This window comes from Prionailurus viverrinus, chromosome A3, assembly GCF_022837055.1.
Source record: "Prionailurus viverrinus isolate Anna chromosome A3, UM_Priviv_1.0, whole genome shotgun sequence".
In the NCBI taxonomy this organism is placed as follows: Eukaryota; Metazoa; Chordata; class Mammalia; order Carnivora; family Felidae; genus Prionailurus; species Prionailurus viverrinus.
This window is the reverse complement of record NC_062563.1, coordinates 51,561,569-51,580,269: the sequence shown is the minus strand read 5'-3', so window position 1 is coordinate 51,580,269 and position 18,701 is coordinate 51,561,569. Positions and strand designations below refer to the sequence as shown.

General features: G+C 48.4%; 1 protein-coding gene across 5 annotated transcripts in view; it reads left to right on the top strand.

Moving 5' to 3' along the window:
- Positions 1-18,701, top strand: part of SH3RF3 (SH3 domain containing ring finger 3) — a 374,857-nt gene that overhangs the window by 199,148 nt on the left and 157,008 nt on the right. For 4 of the 5 annotated variants that reach the window (XM_047853860.1, XM_047853859.1, XM_047853863.1 and 1 more), the window contains one exon: positions 13,008-13,283. In XM_047853860.1, coding sequence (XP_047709816.1) covers positions 13,008-13,283 — 276 coding nt within the window. Of the gene's footprint in view, positions 1-3,718; positions 3,795-13,007; positions 13,284-18,701 lie in introns of those variants that run through there. The other variant, XM_047853864.1, reaches the window with a different exon arrangement.

Here is an 18,701-nt window from a genome sequence, read left to right as displayed (position 1 = left end):
GAGCAAAGCTGCCGCCAGTACATTTCTCCCTCAAGTACACGGCTAACAAATGCAAAGGGCTGGCTGTGCACCTCCCTTGTAGTTTGCAAGCTGCTGTTGCATGAACCAGCCCCTGCATGAGGGGAGGATGCCAGCCCTGGCAGTGGTCCGCCATGCTTAAACACACACTATGGCAGTGACTCTGGAGACCATTTGTTTGCTTCTCCTTAGTGAGAGTATTTGCATTAATTATTGATTTATGAAGTTCACCTGAAGTCTATAAAAGTGACTCTGACATCTAATTTTGTGGTGATTTCCATTACAAAGTTAGCCCAGCATTTTGTAAATAAATATCTGTAGTTAATTATTTCTGTAAGTCAACATGGAAATAACCAAGGGATCCCCTCTGGCTCCAGCCACGTTCATCAAGGCTCAGCCTACGTGGCTGCAGTGAGGAATTCTGCCCCAGCGTCTGCCTGTCCCAGGACACACTGTGGTCTGAGCCCCGCACACCCAGACCTCTATCCTGTATAGATCACAAATTGCAGAATTAGTATAAAGCAGGCAAATTCAATATATATGTGAATTAAGCCCAAACCATTAGCTATCCTTTGATTCATGTTTAATTTTTAAAAACCTAATAACAAACCCTATTTTTCAAAATGTTAACGTTCAAAATGTTAATTCAGGGCTTGAAGTTTACATACTTTTCTATCATATATCTAAGTGCCTGAAGCATTTATAGAGGGCAGAGAAAATCTACGAAAGGGTCTATGGGATGTTTTTTTTCTGAGGTTGGCCACACAATGTAAAGATTTCTAAGAACCTCAGGGCCTATCTGTAGTGAGAGGACCCCCAGTGGTCTTGTGACCCCCTTCTGCTCACAAGAAGACCAGACCCGCCCTGCCTAGGACCCCAGGCTCAGAGCCCACAGGGAGTTTGGTGTGTTTGTCTCCCTTCTGGCCCTGCCCCCATCTGCCCTGTGATTTCCCTGTGGCCAGGGGCCATGCCGCCTGGCATCGTGGCCCCCACCTCCCACATGGCAAAATGTGCTACTCACGTGGTAGTGAAGGATGGGGAGAAGGAAAGCAGGAATGGTTCTTGAGGTGCTGCCCTTAAACGCTGCCAAGGGGATGTGTGGGGCCTCGTGGAGCATGGCACTCATCCTTCTGTCAATGGGACAACTTTTCTTTTTATAACTGACTAATGTAGTATCATGGTCAAGTTTGTTTTGCTCAGGTCTTTGTTTTCACAAAATGTTCCTGTATCTGTGGCATGTGATGTTTTGATGTGGACATCTGAACAAACAGGCAATATGCTCCTTTCTGATAGTGTTATCATTGGGAAGTTATTTAATACAAATGGAAACTGTGGTACAAACCAGGTTCTGGGTGTTGGTATGAGGGACTAATAGCTGTTACTTTATTTATCCTCACAAGGTCCCTTGGAGAGAAGTACTTGATGATGCCCATTTTACAGATGAGGACACTGAGGCACAGGGCATCCAGTGTGTGACAGTCAAGTACATTGCAGCACAGCCACCTTCAAACCCCTCAAGGTTTGAGGACTCTAACTCTTTGCCCTTAAATAAAGCTGGATTCTTAGGGAAACTAATTTTTCTGCATGGATATTTACAAATACCTATTTTTCCCTTACTTGCTTATATTACTTTTTCTTTTCTTTTTTTTTTGGGGGGGGGAGGAGGGTAGCATTAAAACAATAATGTGTAAAAAAATATTTAAAGGTGATGTGATGGTTAGTTTTGGTTGAAATAAGAACCTGCAAGGAACCATCTACCCCTATTTTCCTTTCTGAAAAACAACAGATGTTGAAGCCTTTGCTTTCCTTCCTGACCTCCTGACCTTCTGAGGTAGTTGGAGATCCTGGTACACAGTGTGAAGCCCTTTTGATCCATATAGGTGACTTTGGTTAGTGTCTTTCTCTTAGGAACCTTGGTGTAATATGTCAGACATAGCACTAGCCAGGACATCCCAGGATTCAGGCCCCAACAGTGGCTGGAGTGGAGGAGCTAGGGTTGCAGGCAGTGACCCCTTCATTCCCTGGGAGGGATTATATTCCCTGTCTGGGAAGCTGCCGGACAGAGACCACTTTTCAAGGTACAGACCATAGTCCTCATGCCAGGGCATGCTGCAGGACTCAGCCACGTGCTCCTGTAGGTAACCATTGTCCAGAACGCTTCTAGGAACATTTTGACATCAGTGAGGATTATTGATGTGGTCTTGCCAGAAAATGGGAAAATGAGTACTTCTTCTCCAAATTGGTGAAATGTAAAGATATGAACCCTTCTGGCCTCATGGATAATCAGTCCACCCCTTTCCTTTTCCTTCCACGTTTCCTTCCAGGTAATCATTGGCTCCCATGAGGTCTCCTCTCCTGCTTTAGGAGCATGAGGAGGTAGGCTGGGGTTATGAGCTGGAAGTGGGTCCCATGACACTGAGGAACATCCTTGCCTTTCTGAGTTTTCCTCAGTTATAAAATGGCAATAACAATTCCTACTTCACAAAGTTCCTGTGAGCAATAATCAAGTTACCTGGAGTGTCTGGCATGGAGTAGCCACTAAATAAATGGTCACATTATTTTTAGAAGGTGGCGTAAGTGGTGGGTTGATGCTTGGCTTTGGAAGTCAGACTGTCGGGGTTCCAACCCTGGTGTGCTGTTTCCTAGCACAGCTGGGACTTTGGGCAAATTACTGAATTCCATTGTGCCTGTTTCCCATCTGTAGAGTGTCAGCAATATAATACCAACCTGTAGGGTGGCTGTGAGGAATTGGCTGGACACACTGGGAGAGTTCAGGAAGCAGCACACGACATCCCAAAAGCTCAGGGGAAAGCGGCCAGTCCTTATGATGAAGGGGTAGCAGGAACTGTGGATGTCAGGATGAAGAACATCCCTTTGGAATCAAGGTGGAAGGGACTCCTGGGACCCTGAGCAGTGTCCAGAGACCCATGAGAAGGGAAAGAGAGGATGTCACACCTGAGGAGGACACCTAGACGTTTGCCAGTTTTACTTTCACCCAGTGTGTGCACAGGTGCCAGGCAGGGTGTTGTCCTCACCACCTCCATCTGATACTACTTCCAGTCTACACTTAGGGGTCGTTATTGGTGCCTTTTCTAGCACCAGCATCCGGGATCCTGGAACATTTGTTTGCCTCAGCAAACAGTCTACGATAATCATTTTTATAGCACCTTCTTCATTAAGAAACCAAAAGCTCGTTACATGCCATCAATTTTATTCTCTTGACATTACTAGGAAGTTTAGAAGGACAGATTTGATTATCTCTGGTGTATGGGAAAATGAGGTCCTGCATATGGGGGCGCTTTGTCAAAAGGCACAGCACAAGGCCACCACCAAGCCAGAGCTGTCCCCAACTCCCAAATCACTGCTTTGACTGTGGAAATGTCAATGCCACTCTTAAATGTAGTTCATTCCCTGCTACACAGAGGGGCCTTGCAGCTGCCCACACCTTTTCCCTGGAATTAGTGGAAACCATGCAAGCATCTGACCTTGGGCCATTGCTAGCTTTGAAGTTCCATTCCAGGGAGCTGCAGGCTTTTTCTGTAAAGGGCCAGATAGCAAATGCTTTTGGCTTTGTGACCCATAGGGACTGTTACAACTACCCAGCTCTGCTGTTGTAAATGGATGGGTGTGGCCACATCCCCATAAAGCTTGATTTACAAAGGCAGCGGGCAGGATAGATTTGGCCCCAGGGCCATGGTGTGCCAGCTCCTAATCTATGCTAATATTAGATGTTCACCTTCCCTTTCTCCTCTCTGACTTCAGAGCAAGAAACCCAGGTATGCAGTGGGCAGTTTATGTTTGAGGAACAGTTTGAGTGTGTGTACCTGTGGATGCGCTTGCGTACATACATGCATGCTATCCAAACATGCCTCTTTCTGTACATAGTGTGAAGGGGGGTCTCAGGAGACTGAACTAGGTGTTCTAGTCTCTAAACAAATACCTACAATACTTACTAGATACAAGACTGCCTAGCCTAGATATAAGACTGCCAAGCCTAGGGTTAAAACTTCTCCAGGCAATCTAATTATCTCATGTTTTCATGATTGTCAGAACAGAATTACTTTTGATTTCCTTTATGAACCAGATGTTACAGGGCATTCTTCACACTTTGGGTAGGTCATAGAATGAAGCACAGACAAATGGGCTGTCACAGCTCCCAGAGTGGCAGGACCTCTGGAGCACCATGAGGTCGCAGAGGCAGATGGTGAGGAGAGGGCCTGGCTCGTGGGTGGCAGGGGCGGTGAGCAGGCAGGGGAGGAGGTCCACGGAGAGTTGGGAGATGTCGGACGGAACGTAGGTACATGTGTGTACAACAGGCTTCTCACAGGGGTTGAGAACCTCATTTTGTTAGCCTTTGAACCTTTGCAAGCTCTTGAGTGGAAATGTGTTATGGAAATAAAGGAGAGCAGACTGGCATGGCAGCTTTGGAGGTTGGGGACTGGGGCGTACACTGTTGTCTGAGGGATCATGCTGGGTGCTGGGCCAGAGCAATTTGGAAACCAAGGGGGCACAGTAAGCCTGCCTCCTCCCACAGGGGGCCTTGCTCCCTGCCCTTCAGCTGGCTGGCCAGGCCATTTACACAGTTACATTTTGCCTCTCCCAGCCAAGTGGGAGGGCAGGCTATTTCTGCACTCGAGGAGACTCTGGGCATATGCATTTTGATTTTAGTGAAAGGAGGCCATTCCTTGTCCTCTTCCCGGCCATACCTCTTGGTGGTGGCCTCCTTTGCAGCTTCTGGGAGTCTTCTTGTGTGGCTGTCTGCTCTGCCTGATGGCACACACAGCACTGGACCAGAGAACCCATGGAATTCTGGCCAGGGACCTTGGTCTTCAGGTCTCTTTGCTCTCCCTTTCATAGAACCTTCTGGTTTTCATTCCCAACCTTCATGTCCCACTGCTCCTTTCTTTCCTCCTCTCCAGAGTGAGGAGGTAGTCCAGGACCCCATGTGGGGATAGCTCAGTCACTGTGTGTCCAAGGCCCTCTGAGGGGCACAGTTAGGGGGGCTGAAACATATATTAAAGAGCAATGCTCCCTCACCCCTGCCACAATGTAGATAATCTGGAGTTGAACAGCACAAGCATTCCTGAGGAGCTTCACGGAGGGTGTCTTTATCTTTGCAAAACAGAAATAGAGAGATTGCTGATGAAACAGAACTTTGTGAAGCCGTTGTTCGACTAGAATGCAACAGCACATTGTAGCATTCCTACGGAAACTCTGTAAAACCAGCCAACTTTGAAAAACCTGGTGTTCAGAAATGCAGGTGTGCATGGTCAGAAGCTGCTCAGACTTCAAAGAATGCATGGGTCTTGAAGGGAGAAAGGGCACACACGCAGGCACGCATGCTCGACTCCCCTAGCCTGTGCTGACAGATGGTAGGAAGCTCCCTGGCACCCACGTGAGCCGGCCCAGTGGGCACCAGTGGTGATCTTGTCCTAGGGGCCAGCAGAGGCACTCATGTTTTGGTGATGCTGGGGGTACTCTTTATTCCTCTTCATGTGAGTAGTAAAAAATGAGCTGCTGGTGCTGTGTATTCCCTGAGGACAGGGAGGAGAATGCTAGGAGATCTGATCATCACACATGGGACTCTCTATCACTTGGGAGCAAGCTAACTGTCTGAGACCTTCCTCAGTGTGAATGCTGAGCCAAGGCCCTGCCTGTGAGCATGTCGGTGTGTGTGCACACACATGTGTACATGCAGCTTCCCCAGAATTATCTTCACTCTCAGTATTTTCATTAATGTTGGCTATAAATCTCCCCAAATAGAAAAAAACAAACAAAAAAACCTAACTGAGCTATGTCATTGTTAGGAGCAACGTTTTATGTGACTGGTTTCTTAGTCTGCTTTCAGAAGACCTTAATCTGGATCCTACCTTCTCTCTACTGCACTTTATTTGATCCTGGTGTCTCTCGTTTTTTCCAGAGTAACATATGCAAGTAGCTTAGAAGTGGCTTCAGACCCTCAGAAGGGTGACGGAAGTTTTTTAAGCGTAACTTCTTTGAAGAGGAGAGGGCTGTTATGGAAAAGCTTTATTTCTTATGCCATGGTGGTTTTATTACAAAGTTATATCAGCTAATTTGAGAAGAGGTTCAAAGAGCCACATCCCTTTAATGGCATAAGCACAGCATTGCTTTATGTAGCACCATTCATCTGGAGGAACCCCAGGGGCTTCACACCTTCTGCATACAAATGATTCCATCCACCCAAAGTCACCAGGTGTCACTCAGGCAGAATGTGGCCTTCCTTAAATTTCACTTCTCCTAATAGCTCAGAATGAGAAGTTAAGCCCTACCACCTTCTAGCAAATTACCACTAACATTAGCGAATTGACTGCCAAAATGCATATAGAACAGCACACAAACTTGAGAAGGGGTCTTTGACAAATTCTTGGAAAAGTAAAAGAAAAAAACGAAAAAAAAGAGAGAGAGAGAGATACAATTTCTTTTTAATCCTCACTAATCTTGCTGAAACATGAAACGTGTGCTGAACATGAAGCGGCTCAAGGCTGTTCTTGGCAGTGGAGAGTTTATGTCTGCATCACATGGTAACTGCTGAGGGGTGTCCTCACCCCACCTGTGCCTGGGAACAAACTGTGCATTTCTCTTTGGTTGCCCTGTTTGGTGACCCTCTGAATAAAGGGATGTGTCTTACTTGTCCGTAACTTGCTGCAGGGTCTAGCACGTTGCAGTGTTCCATAAATTCTTGGAAGCACGAGTATGCAAATACCAGAAAGAAAAAAATCATCAGAATAGCAAAGTGAAAGGAACAAAAGTACAGGACGCAATGCCAAGCTTGTGATGATAAAAATGGAAAAAGGAGCTTGAATTGCTTTAAAATAAAACCCGGAATGTCCTGGTTGACGTGTGATGTAGTGACGTCTCTATCACAAATTTAATTTGTGAACTAGAAGGTGGGGACATTCTGTTTCAGGATTTAATACCTGATAAGGCCAAGGAAATCATGGCTTTTCAAGTAATTCCAAACCTGAGAGTGTCTATGTTCTAATAGGAAATACATGAATGGTAACTTCTACAGTGGTACAGAATAAACACTTTGCCTTGAAAACTGCTTACAAGCTGTTGAAATCGTAAGTCATACCTCTGATCCTCTGAATTAGTCAGGATACAGGCCGAGCTCCCCCAATATGGTGGCTTAAGTAAGGTACAGTTCCTTTTCCTCACGTCACAGTACAGAGATCTGTTTTACATGGTCATTCAAGGAGCAGGTTCCTCCTTTTGCTCTGAGTGGGACCTTGGAGTGGAAAAAGCTGGCTTATCTCCACCCCTCTGCCATTCAGGCTATGGAAGGGAGAAACAGGAATTAGGATTTCTTCTCAAATGTCATTATGAAATGGGGTCCAGAATTGCACAAGTTACTTTCACATGCATTCTGATGACTGTTATGACACATGGCCATGGCTATATGCACGTGAGGCTGGGAAATGAAGTTTTTAGCTGGGTGACCTTGACCCCAGTTGAAACTTGGAGTATTTTCACTGTCCAGAAGAAGGAGCAAGTGGATATTGGGGTGTAATTAGCTTTCTTTGCCACCTTTGTAGGCCCTGCGAGGCTTGTCACATTTATGGTCAGGCAGCCTCCCCTATGGCCCACTCACCAACCCTACAACATGCCAGGATGTATTTCCCCAATGACTGTCAACTTTGCCATGTCTGTGTGAGCCAGGCCCATGTCTGTGTCCAACTGTGCCCAACTCCAGCTCTGTGTCTGTGTCCAACAACTGTGTCTGTGTCCAACTCTATGCCTTTGCTTGGCCTGGTTCCTCCAGTTGTAATGCTCTCCTCTTAGAGTAGTCATTGGGATTTTCCCCATTTATCTGGGCCCAGCCACTCCTAGCAATAGGATTTTTGACTATGTGGACCCTGAACCTCATATCCTGGGAAAAATAATGTGCAGGGGAAGCTCTTCCAGCCAGGGGCTTAGCCCAGGCCCAATCTTGGGGAGTTGGTTTGATTGGTCCATATGTTCATTCGTTCAGTAGGTCTTTTGAGCATGTGATGTATATCAGGCCAGAGGTCAGGGATGCAGCATCTGAACAAAAACAGGCACAGTATCTGTCCTCATGGGTCTGATAGTCCAGGGGGCCCTCCACTGGTAACATGTAATTAGAACCTGTGCTAACCACAAGTGTTGCCTGGGAAGCTCTGAATAAGAGAGAATGGTTTAGTCCTTAGAGTCTAAAAAACACAGATGAGTTGTTTGTCCACATTCTTCACCCCAGCTTGCTGGGGAATCTGGAAGAGAAAGACCTGGCCCTCCCTGCCACACTGCCCTCCCCCTATGCTCCAGGCCCCACTCCCAGGGAAGCCAGCGTGACTTAGAGCCTAGTCAGCAACGTGGTGTAATGGAGGCACATTTGTCAAAGCCTGCTGCTGCGGTGATCTCCGTAAAAGATGGAGATGGTGCTGCTGTGCATGTGTGAGCACCCATGTCTCCACAGGGTAGAGCATTAAGCCCACAGTAAGATTTGTGTGCTACATCTGAGTAATGAGCCATGAAATTGACATTATAAGTTTTAATTATTATTAATGCCTTGCAGGGGTTGCTGGTGTTAATTATCCTGTAGGCATCCCAGATGCATTTCCATTTTCCTTTTATTTCTTTTCCTTAATGTCTTGAGCCCATAGAATGCTGGCTCAGTGACAACGTTTGAATAGGATTCCTCCAAAGGGAAGCACACAGCTGAAAGGTTATAAGGAGCAGAGAGGAAATGGCCACACAGAAACCCACTCAATTTCCTTGGCCTGGGAGAGTCCTCGCGGGTGCTGCCTCCAGGCCCTGTCATGGACTAATTAGTTAATCTTATAAAGAGCTTTGAAGATGAAAGGCGCCTTGGAGGTCTGAGAGTCCTAACAGTGAGAACCAGCAGGTTCCCACTGCTCTGTCCCCCTGAATAAACCTCCTCTTGGTACCATCCCTGACTTTTATTGTTGCCCTCAGAAATGTGTCCTGTGTCTCAGTTTTGCTCCCTTAGGTGCTGATCTTTGGCAGCCTGGGGAGGGGATTCTTAGATGGGCTCTCTCTCCCACTTCCCTTTTCTATGGCTCTCTCTTTCCCCTCTCCCTCTCCTTGCCCACCCATGGGCGCACACTGGAGCATGGCTGAGCCAGCCAGGCTGTGCTGTGTGCTCTAAGCCCCATGATCTGACCTCAGGTCATCAGGTGGTTGGCCCTGACTGGGCCTCCACTGCAGCCATGGTGAGGATGTGTGTAGACCACTCTTGCCCTGCTTCTGTGGCTTCAGATGCTTCTGGCCCCTCTGTTTCCCTGATTCACCCACTAGAACAACTGCTCTTTTGCTCCTCTGTGCAGAGCTGGGATCGGCACCCTTATCCTGGATCTCTGTGAGGCATGCTGGTTTACAAGTGGTGCCATGTCAGATCTGTCTGTCATTTCTGACTTTCCCCACTTCTGGTCCTCATCCAGTCCCTATCTCAGGAATAAACTGAGCCTAGTTAAATGAACAGACATGCATGGGATACCTGCCATGTGCCAGGAACTTTCCTATCCTGAGGCCTCGGTTTAATAGGGGCTAGGGGTGTGATGGAGTAGAGGCTCCCAGACATTGGAGAGCACAGCCTGCTGCCTCTGGGTTTGGGAGGGAGAGCCTGGAGCCAAGGAGAGAGAAGCTCCAGAGGTTCCAGAAGCATGTGCTGTTTGTGTGCAAGGATGCTGGCCCCATGGCTGGCACAGGGAGTGGGGAAGAGCATCGGGGGCTGTGGCTGGAAGCTGTGTTGAGGCCAGTGTCGGGGCATCCTGAATGCTATGCCGAGGAGCTTGGTGCCCCTTCCTCCGGGTAGTAGGTAGCCCCTGAAAGCTCATGAGCCCCAGGGTGACAGGATCAGCTCTGTTTGGGCATCTAGCCTCACAGTAGGCTGCCTGGGGCCAGGGACTTGCTGCTGGAGGTTTGCAGTGGTGTAGGTGAGAGAGAGGAAGGACCCAGCCATGGGGGTAGAGGCATGCCTGGTGCCTCCCTGAGAGCCTTCCAGTGGGGTCAGTAGAACTTGAGGACTAGTGCTAAAGTCCTTCTCCCTAAAGGGAGAAGATGGGCACGAGGGGGGGGGGGACAGGGGACAGGACTGGCAGTGGGCCAGCAGTCCCTGACCAGAGTGAGGAATGCAGGGAGTGTAGGCTCCAGGGACAGCCATGGGATGTCCATTTTGAGAAGTCAAGTAAGCAATTAGATTGGAACTAAGTTCCCTTGGAACTTGGAAGAGAAGTTGAAAGCACAGAGAGAGGCAGGTAGATCTGGGCCGTGAAAGGCATTGGGCTGACCAGGAGGTCTGGGGTCACAGTGCCCGGATGGATGGGACCATGCCGATTTTAGAGAGTCCTTGAGAGACCAGGGCCCCTGGACATCAGCAGTACATTCCTTACACAGCCAAAAAGACACACTACTCACAAACACCAGGCCTGGAGCCAGGCCACCTAGGTGAGAACAGCCTCAGGTTCTTGTCACTACTCCCAGGCCCTTCCGTGCACCCCAGGCAGGTCGGGGCCAGGATTGCACAACATGCATGAGCAGTGTTTGTTTCAACTGAGTGGTAGAGCTGGTCGTAAGCGGGCCAGAGTGTGGATGCTGGCGTCCCCTGTGCATGGGAGGACGGGGAGCTGCGCATGTCCAAACAGCATGGCGGTGCACAGATAGAGGTACAGCCCATAGAAACAAAAGTGAATCTGGCCGTTCTTGCTCTTCTTCATTATCAAGAGTAGCAAAAATGACCAGCAACCTCAGTGTGTGTGGCTCTCCAAATACTGCTTTTGAGCACTGCTCTCTTAGTCGGCGGGGAGGGGGGGGCGGGGGGTGGTGGTGAAAGGAAACAGAGTCTGTGGCAAAGTGAAGGTTTCTTTTCTGCACTGAATTGAGGCCCATTTTCAAGTGTGACTGTGGGTTCTCTCCTTACTGCCCCTTTAACACCTCTTACCTCTCAGTGGGTATCTCAGCTTCTCCATGTGCTCAATAGTAAACAGACTCCTGTCATGGAAATCAATGTAATATTTAACTTTTAAAGTTGTGATGGACTAAGTTTAAATAGAACAAGAAAGCTACTCTGTCTTTTTGTAAATTTAACCTCACGGGTTGCGGCAGGGATTCTGGGAGGGGTAATTATTTGCTGTCGGGGCTGCCCTGTGCTTGTAGGACGTTTAGCCTCCTCTCTGGCCTCTACACATTAGATGCCAATAGCACCCCACCTCCCAGTTGTGACAACCAAAAATGTCTTTACATGTTGCCATATGTTCCCCGGGGGGACAAAACTGTCCCCAGCTGATGACCCCTGGGCCAGGGGATGACTGGCCTTTGTGTGGCAGTGAGGTTCTTCTGGTGATTCACAGCCAGTAGCCCTTTCCATTCTTGTCTCATCACAGTACTTGTGCTGCATATCACCCCTTTGCTTCAGCCCTGTGAAATCGGGGCCTGTTATGGGCTATTGTGCTTAGAGTACAAAGCTAGCCAGGATGAGTATTATTGGAAGCAAACTGATTTTTTTTCTCCTCATTGAGTTCTGCAACGAAAAATCCTCTGGTGTTACTGTTTAATTGGTTAGTGGTGGCTGTTTGTCAATTTGCCAGCAGGTTCTCTCTTAACTGCTGTCATTTGACATCGCTGAAACATAAATGCACAGTGATTGAGTTGCCAACATGCTATTAAGTCCCCTACAAAGAGCTTTTCGATGTACTACTGCTTCAGGCTTTTGTGGTTCTATTGATTGATTCGAATACTAAAGAAATCCTTGGCATAGACAGCCCTGGTAAGAAAATGCAGCTTCTGTCAGGGAAATTGTTGGGTATTGACACAGGGACAGTGGTGGGTTTTCCTTTGGTTTTCCTCTGGCAGAGACTTGGCTTCTGGAAGAGCTTACTCAGTTGATGGGTGTTGCCTGCCCACACAGAAGGACAGTCACTGGTCTTTATGAGACAAGTCCGGTTAAGTTGGAAGACCCCAGGAAGTGGATGGTGACATCAAGTTCAAGTTTCAGGGTAGTTTGACTGACTCCTTATTTCAGAGGAGCAGAAGATTGCCACAAATTCATTTTGGCTTCAGAGCCTGTAATTCACCATTTAAGGCCAAAGATGGCAGATCACTTTTGAAATGGTTGGTTCATCTTTGACAGGATGACAAGAACATCCCTTGACATTAAGAAGATACTGTTTTATGGTCTTGAAATTGTACTTCTGGACCAGACTGCCATATGCATCAAAAAGCTATTTGTCATTGGTGTGTGTATAGGGCCGGGGCAGGGATGTTTGTGACAGCCAGGGACCACTTGTTAGAACTTCTAGTGCATTAGGGACCAATGTCCCAGGGTTGGCCTCCACCTTCCATGGCCAGACTGTCCCTCTGGGCTTGACGTCACAGGTGTATGCCATTGGTTGTAAGGCCGTGAGTGGGAAAGTCCCACAGTCAGTGTGGGTCCGTCCCCTTGACCCGGGAACCCCCTTGACACATATGCTGAGTTGTGAAGGTTCAGAGGTGCAGTCTGGAAAATCTTATTGGACAATAATTGTTGGAAGTCTGGCAGCTAGAAATAGCACTCAGTGGAGGACAGTTCAACATAGAGTAGTAGATGAGAATTCCAGAGCCAGCCACCTGAGTGGGAATTCTGCAACCCTTACGGAGGTGAGGTTTTGAGCCAGTTACCTTCTCTCTCTCTGTGCCTCAGTTCCCTCACCTGTAATTGATGACAATTTAGCTCCTCCTTCAGAGTTCTTTTTGGCAGAGTGAGTTAGTTCCTGTGGAAGGCCCCCCTCTCATGTGTACTATTTGAGGGGGGACTGCCATTACAGGGACCATCTTGTCTTGGCAGGACCATGGGCTTGAGTATTCCCATACAGGGCATCTGTTCCTTTGAAGTACTTCCCACTCTAGAGCATTCTATATGTGCCCACACTGCATGAGAGCCCCTAACCTAGGCAGATCTAACCTGGCAGCAGGAAGGCCACGTTGAGTAACCAGATGCTATGTTTTACTTTCAGACTCTTTCCCAGCTTCCCTATGGGAAAGCTCTCTACAGTTATGAGGGGAAAGAACCCGGCGACCTCAAGTTCAGCAAAGGCGACATCATCATCCTGCGGCGCAGGGTGGATGAGCACTGGTACCATGGGGAGCTGCACGGGGCTCATGGCTTCCTGCCCGCCAGCTACATCCAGTGCATCCGGCCCTTGCCACAGACCCCGCCCCAGGGCAAAGCACTTTATGATTTCGAGATGAAGGACAGAGACCAGGACAAGGACTGTTTGACCTTCACCAAGGTAAGGGAGGTCTCTGTGAACACTGCCACCCACCCTTCTCAATTCCCACCTTTCTGCTGATTTGAATTCTGGCTCCTTCCCGAGACACACTCTCTCTGCTGTGCCTCTGTAAGTGGGGAGAACAGTTGTTCCTACTTCCTGAGTTTTTGTTCAGTGGAAAGAGATGGCACGCAGCCTGATAGGTAGCTCCATCAGAGAGCTGACAGGGGGCTCTCTGGGTAACAGACACAGGACCCTCTGTCACCTGAGTCATGGTGTCTCAGTGACAACTCAGGTACAAAGGCATGAAGTCTCTCCAGGACTTGCAGGCCCTGGGAGAGGAGGCTTATCAAGGAAGGCTGCTGCAGAGATCCCTTTTGGCTCACAGGAACGTGGTGGTAGGACCCAGAAACCAGCATGCCACAGCTGCATCCTCTGGAGCACCAGAGGGCAGGTGAGCAGGTGTGCTTAGGGCCAGGATTGTCTTGGAGAGAGGGACTCTGGTTGGTGACAAACTAAATAGCATTTACCAGCAGGATTGTCCTAGCAGAGCCCAGTGAGATGCGGAGGGGCCTGGTTGTTAGTCATCCCTGGCCTCTGAGGTTGTAAAGCATAGAGAGACCTGAGGTGTGGCCCTCTACACCTTGATGTTCCCTTCCCAGCCACAACTGACAAGCTCCATTCTCATCTGTGGGCATGCCTCCTTTCTTGTTTTCACTCTTACACATACTCCTCTCTGTGCTGGGCAAGGCAGGGACTCCTGAAGCACTTATTTCTACCCAATGTCAGTAATAGCAGTTGCTCTTTACAGCTTTCCCAACACGCTCATGCTGTATCTCAACTGCAAGGTGGTTGGAGCCAATCTTGCTGATGTTGGAACCAAAGCTCCATGAGGCTGAATGTCACTCACCTGAGGATGGTGGCCTGGCCTCTCCTTCTGCTTTCTGTGTTCTGTTTCCCATCTGTCCTGCTTCCCTCCCTCCACCCTAACCTTGTGAGTGTGTACACAGTTGTAAATAGCAGCTAGAACTATGAATCTTTGACTTTAAAGCCCATGTCCTTCCCACTTCTGAGAGGCCATTGTTATTTTCTTTCTCCCCATCTGCTTGGTACAGAACTTGGCTGTGGTACTGAGCTCTCTGGAGGGCTGCTGGAGTGCTGTGCACACCATTTTTGAGCAAAATTGGCATGTCCTGTGCATGGCTGCTATTTATGTCTTGTTCCATTGTTCAGACTGACAGTGAATAATCTATTTTTCATTCACGGATTCAACTCTTTCTTCCTTTCTTTCATCAAGGTGTTCTAATGTTAATTCTGATTGTCATCTGGCTGATGCAGCTTCCTGGGAAGCTGTATCCAGACCTTTTTCCCCCTCTGTCTCCTTCTCTCCCCCTCCATCCATCTCAGTCTGAGACCTAGAGTGGCAGGCTGTCTGGAGTGCAATGGCAGACAGAGCCCCCGCTTTGCTCACTTCTCTGCCCAGTGGACTCTGGACAATGTGCCCAAGGAGGAGAATGCCCTGGAGGCCTGTGATGCTCTGTACTCTCACTAGTGACCACGAGTAGGGACCCCCCTCAACCTCTTGGGTTCTGGTTGGGCTTTGCTAAGGAGACAGACTCTGTTACAGCTCTAGGCTTCTCTGAGCTCAGCTTGCTCCAGGGACAGACACAGCCATCCTTACAGAATAACATTAGAGGAGGCTCTTTGAGCTAGGAGAGGTCAATTTGCATTGACCTCTGCAGAGCCCTAAAGCCCCCAGCCTCCTTTGATGTGAGCAAAGGCCTACCTTCACACCACCATCATAACTTGCTGTGTTCAATGAGCCTCTGCATGGGACACTTGACTCCAGGGTGAATACCGGAGCCCACTGCACAAGAGGATAGGCATTTGCCCACCTATCAACAAGATGTGTCAGCCTCCAACTCTGCAGGGCACTGTGCTATATCCAGGGGACACAGACAGACCCGCTGCCCTCTAGAGCCTCAAGTGTAGTGGAAGAGGCAGGCAGTAGCAAGTCAAGAAATAAGTGTTCAAAAGTCAGCCTCAGAGAGCAATGCTGGTAACCCAGGAGCCAGACTAGGTATTTAGTGAAGTCTCCAAAATATTCAATGATAGAACTTAATGTTTGGTATTTCAAAAGAAATAGTAAAGTGTAGTCCTCATGGGGAAAATTAGAACTCAGGCCTCCCTAGACTCATTCTGTGGTCGGCACTGTTCCTAGTTATGATGATTGTGTCTGGGGTGTGAGCAGGCATCACTGTTGAGGTAGCTGCTGTGAGGGCTTCTGGGAAGATGATATTTGAGTTGAGATTGAGGAGCAAAGGTGCTAGGAACAAGAGGGTCTGGGGGTCTCTGGCTACATAATGTGATGCTGGTCCCACAGGAAGCCAAGCACTCAGGGTGTTTTTCATGGGCTTTTATCCCTTGGATCCTGTAGATTAAGGTGGACAGTTAAAGATACCCAGGCATGACTCCCAACGAAAATTGTTCTGTGACATCCACCCCCTACTATGTTCACATAACCTTTTCAGGAGCCCCCACTTTTGCCCTCCTACTTGGATTAGGGCACAACCACGCCTACCAAGTACCTGTTCTATTTGCAGCTCTCACCTCTAAACGTCTTCAGACAAAGCCTCCGAAGGACATGGGTGATGAATCATGACTCTCTTCTACTCAGTTCATATTTCCTCTTACCCACACTGCTTGCCTGACATTTTCCTTCCATGTGCATCTGACCAGCTCATTTTTTCCCATGCCCAGGATGCTGGTTCCATTTCTGATAGCCTCCGTTCATATCACACCTCAAGTAACTCAGGGCTTGGCGTCCTCTGGGCTTGGCGTCGCTGCTTCAGACCAGTTTGGTTTTGCCTGCGTGGAATGCTTTGTTGTTTGCGTGTGTTCCCCTCTGCAGTCAGCAAAGAAAGTGGGGTCTCTAAAATCCATGGATGGTGCTAGCTTACCTTTCAAAAGCATCATTGTGATGGGATTGGTTGGGTTTTAAAAGGCAGGAAGCAGCTGGATCAAAAGATTTTCACCCTCGGCGTTGGCTTTTGAACAGTCCTGTTAAAATTGCATTAATTAAAGTCATTCTAAAACCAAAGTCCTTGTTTCATTTAAGAAGAAAATGAATAATTACCTTTTGTAAATCAGCTATAAAAAGCATATTTGATAACTTCTTAGTAGTCTCACTCCAAAAAGCTGGGCACGTGCAAATAGAGACTAAAGGAAAGAAGTGCACTGTGCCCAGCGAAGCTCTGCTGGCTGCTCTCTTCCAAGCTCTCACGTGAGGCTTTAATGTGTGCTGCCCTCCACGTGCACAGAGAGGGAATGGGTTTGCTGGGGAGGCAAGCTGGGTGCAGGGATCCCACACCTGGTGCACCCTTGGTGCAATTAGGGATCCCACGTGTGACCTTAGGAAAACACTCAACCTTGCTGGGCCACTTCATCTTCAGGGCCAGGACACAGATACCTACAGGGGGCTGCTGAGGGCTAAGTGATCTAAGTAAAGAGCTAAGCTTAGGGCAGCAGACAAGAGGGGACCTTGAACTCCTTTCTTTTTATGGAAGCTTACTCCATATTACCTTATTTTCAGTCAACTGCAAAATTCAGCAAATATGCATGGAGCCCTGACTATGCTATGTAAATTCCAGTTTACATGAGAACATTTTCCTCACCCTACCAGGGAGCTGTGCTGAATGTAAAGGGCCTGGGGCTGCCCTTTGGTGAATTCACTCTGTAATGCTCAGGAATCCTGAGAGGCCGTGAGATTTTCTCAGGTGGTGCCTGGCTGACCCCAGAGTCACTTTTGCACCCGGCTTACAACGGGAACTTGAGGTTCTCTGTGTTGGACCAAACCCCATAGTGGGTGTGGCCACATGAGGCCACAGGACAGTGGACAAGGGAACAGTTCCCTTCCATGCCTCACCTCACACCCTCCTCCAGGGCCTCAGGGATGCTCTGAGTTGGCAAAGAGTTGTGTAAAACACTGCCACACTGTTGAGGTCACCACAAGACCCTTCCATATGATCTTATTCTGCTGAATATTTAATCATCACTTCCCAAAAGTGTGGGACTTCTCTTTTATGAGAATGAACCCAGCACTAATCCTAAACTGTGTTCTTCTGATACAGGAGATAGGCTTAGATAAAAATTAAGTGTAGAAAGTTTGGGCTGTAAAGTCAGGTAAACAAGGATACAAATCATAACACTTTTTTATTATTACATGGTAGCTTTGGGACATTTGCTTAGTCTGTGAGTCTCCTTTTTTAACTGTACAGTGGAGTTGATAATAGGATTCAATGAGCAAAGGCATTAGAGAACTGAGCTCAAAATAGGCATTCGATAAATATTTGCTTTCTGTGCTCTGCTTACTCCCATTTCAGGACAAGGTGAAGTTTGGTCAGATACTTATCACTTTCTATGTTAGCCTAGAATGCGCACAGGAAAAAAAAAACACCCTAAGACACACACTACTTGGAAAGCTGAGAATTTGTCTAGTGGGTTAGACACTTATATTTTGGTGGCTCAATCTCAAGGGGGTGTGAAATCTCGGCCCTGGGTCAAGACTGCTGTCCCCATTGCTGGGCACCTGGGCCTTGGCATATCTGCTTTCTCCTGAGGGGCAATCTGAAAAGCTTTCAGGGCTAGAAAGACTCAGGAAGCTAAATGGGATGAGCCTCCGTGCAGCCTTCCTCAGAAGTTACCAAACAATGTCCGTCACCTTCATGGCTCCTGGCTCCCTCCTTCCGGTTGAGCAGTAGCCCTATAGTCACCTCTGAATGTCAGCTCCACCTGGATAGAGGAGGCCCCTTTACTAAGGGGACCAAACCCGCATATGGAGGAGGTGGCTAGGAGGGCAGTGGCAGCCTGGGGGCTGCTGAGGGATGTCCTTGCCCAAGCCCTTGTTTGGACATCCAGGCAGGGGTCAGAGAAACTGACAGGGAATCTTATATATTTGAGGTGGAACATGGGGTGTGTCTGAAGCTTTGTCAGGAGATATCTTCAGACCCGTGCAAAATGTGAGCTCTTCCCTCAGGACTAGCCTCCCAATCAGTATGCCCTATCTGGCTCACTGTGGGCACCCCCAACTTTTGTACCCTCAGTGGCTGGAGTGTATGTACCCCACCTCTGCTCAGAAACCCCCTTGGCTTCCAGTCTCCTCAGAGCCAACATCAGAGTCTATACTGCCTGCAAGATCCTACCTGACCCAGCGCCCACCTCCTTCCCAGACTTAGTTCCAGTCTGCCTCTGGCTCACTCCACTCCCAGCCATGCTGACCTCCCAGCCCCTGTCCCTCCATCTGATCCTGCTGGCTCCCCCAGGGCCTCTGTAGCTCTCCCCATGGCCTGAATGCCCTCCTGACCTGTCTTCACATCCCTCAGAGTGGCCCCTGCTGATGGAGTACCCTCAACTACTACTCCACACCCCCATTTTCTCCTC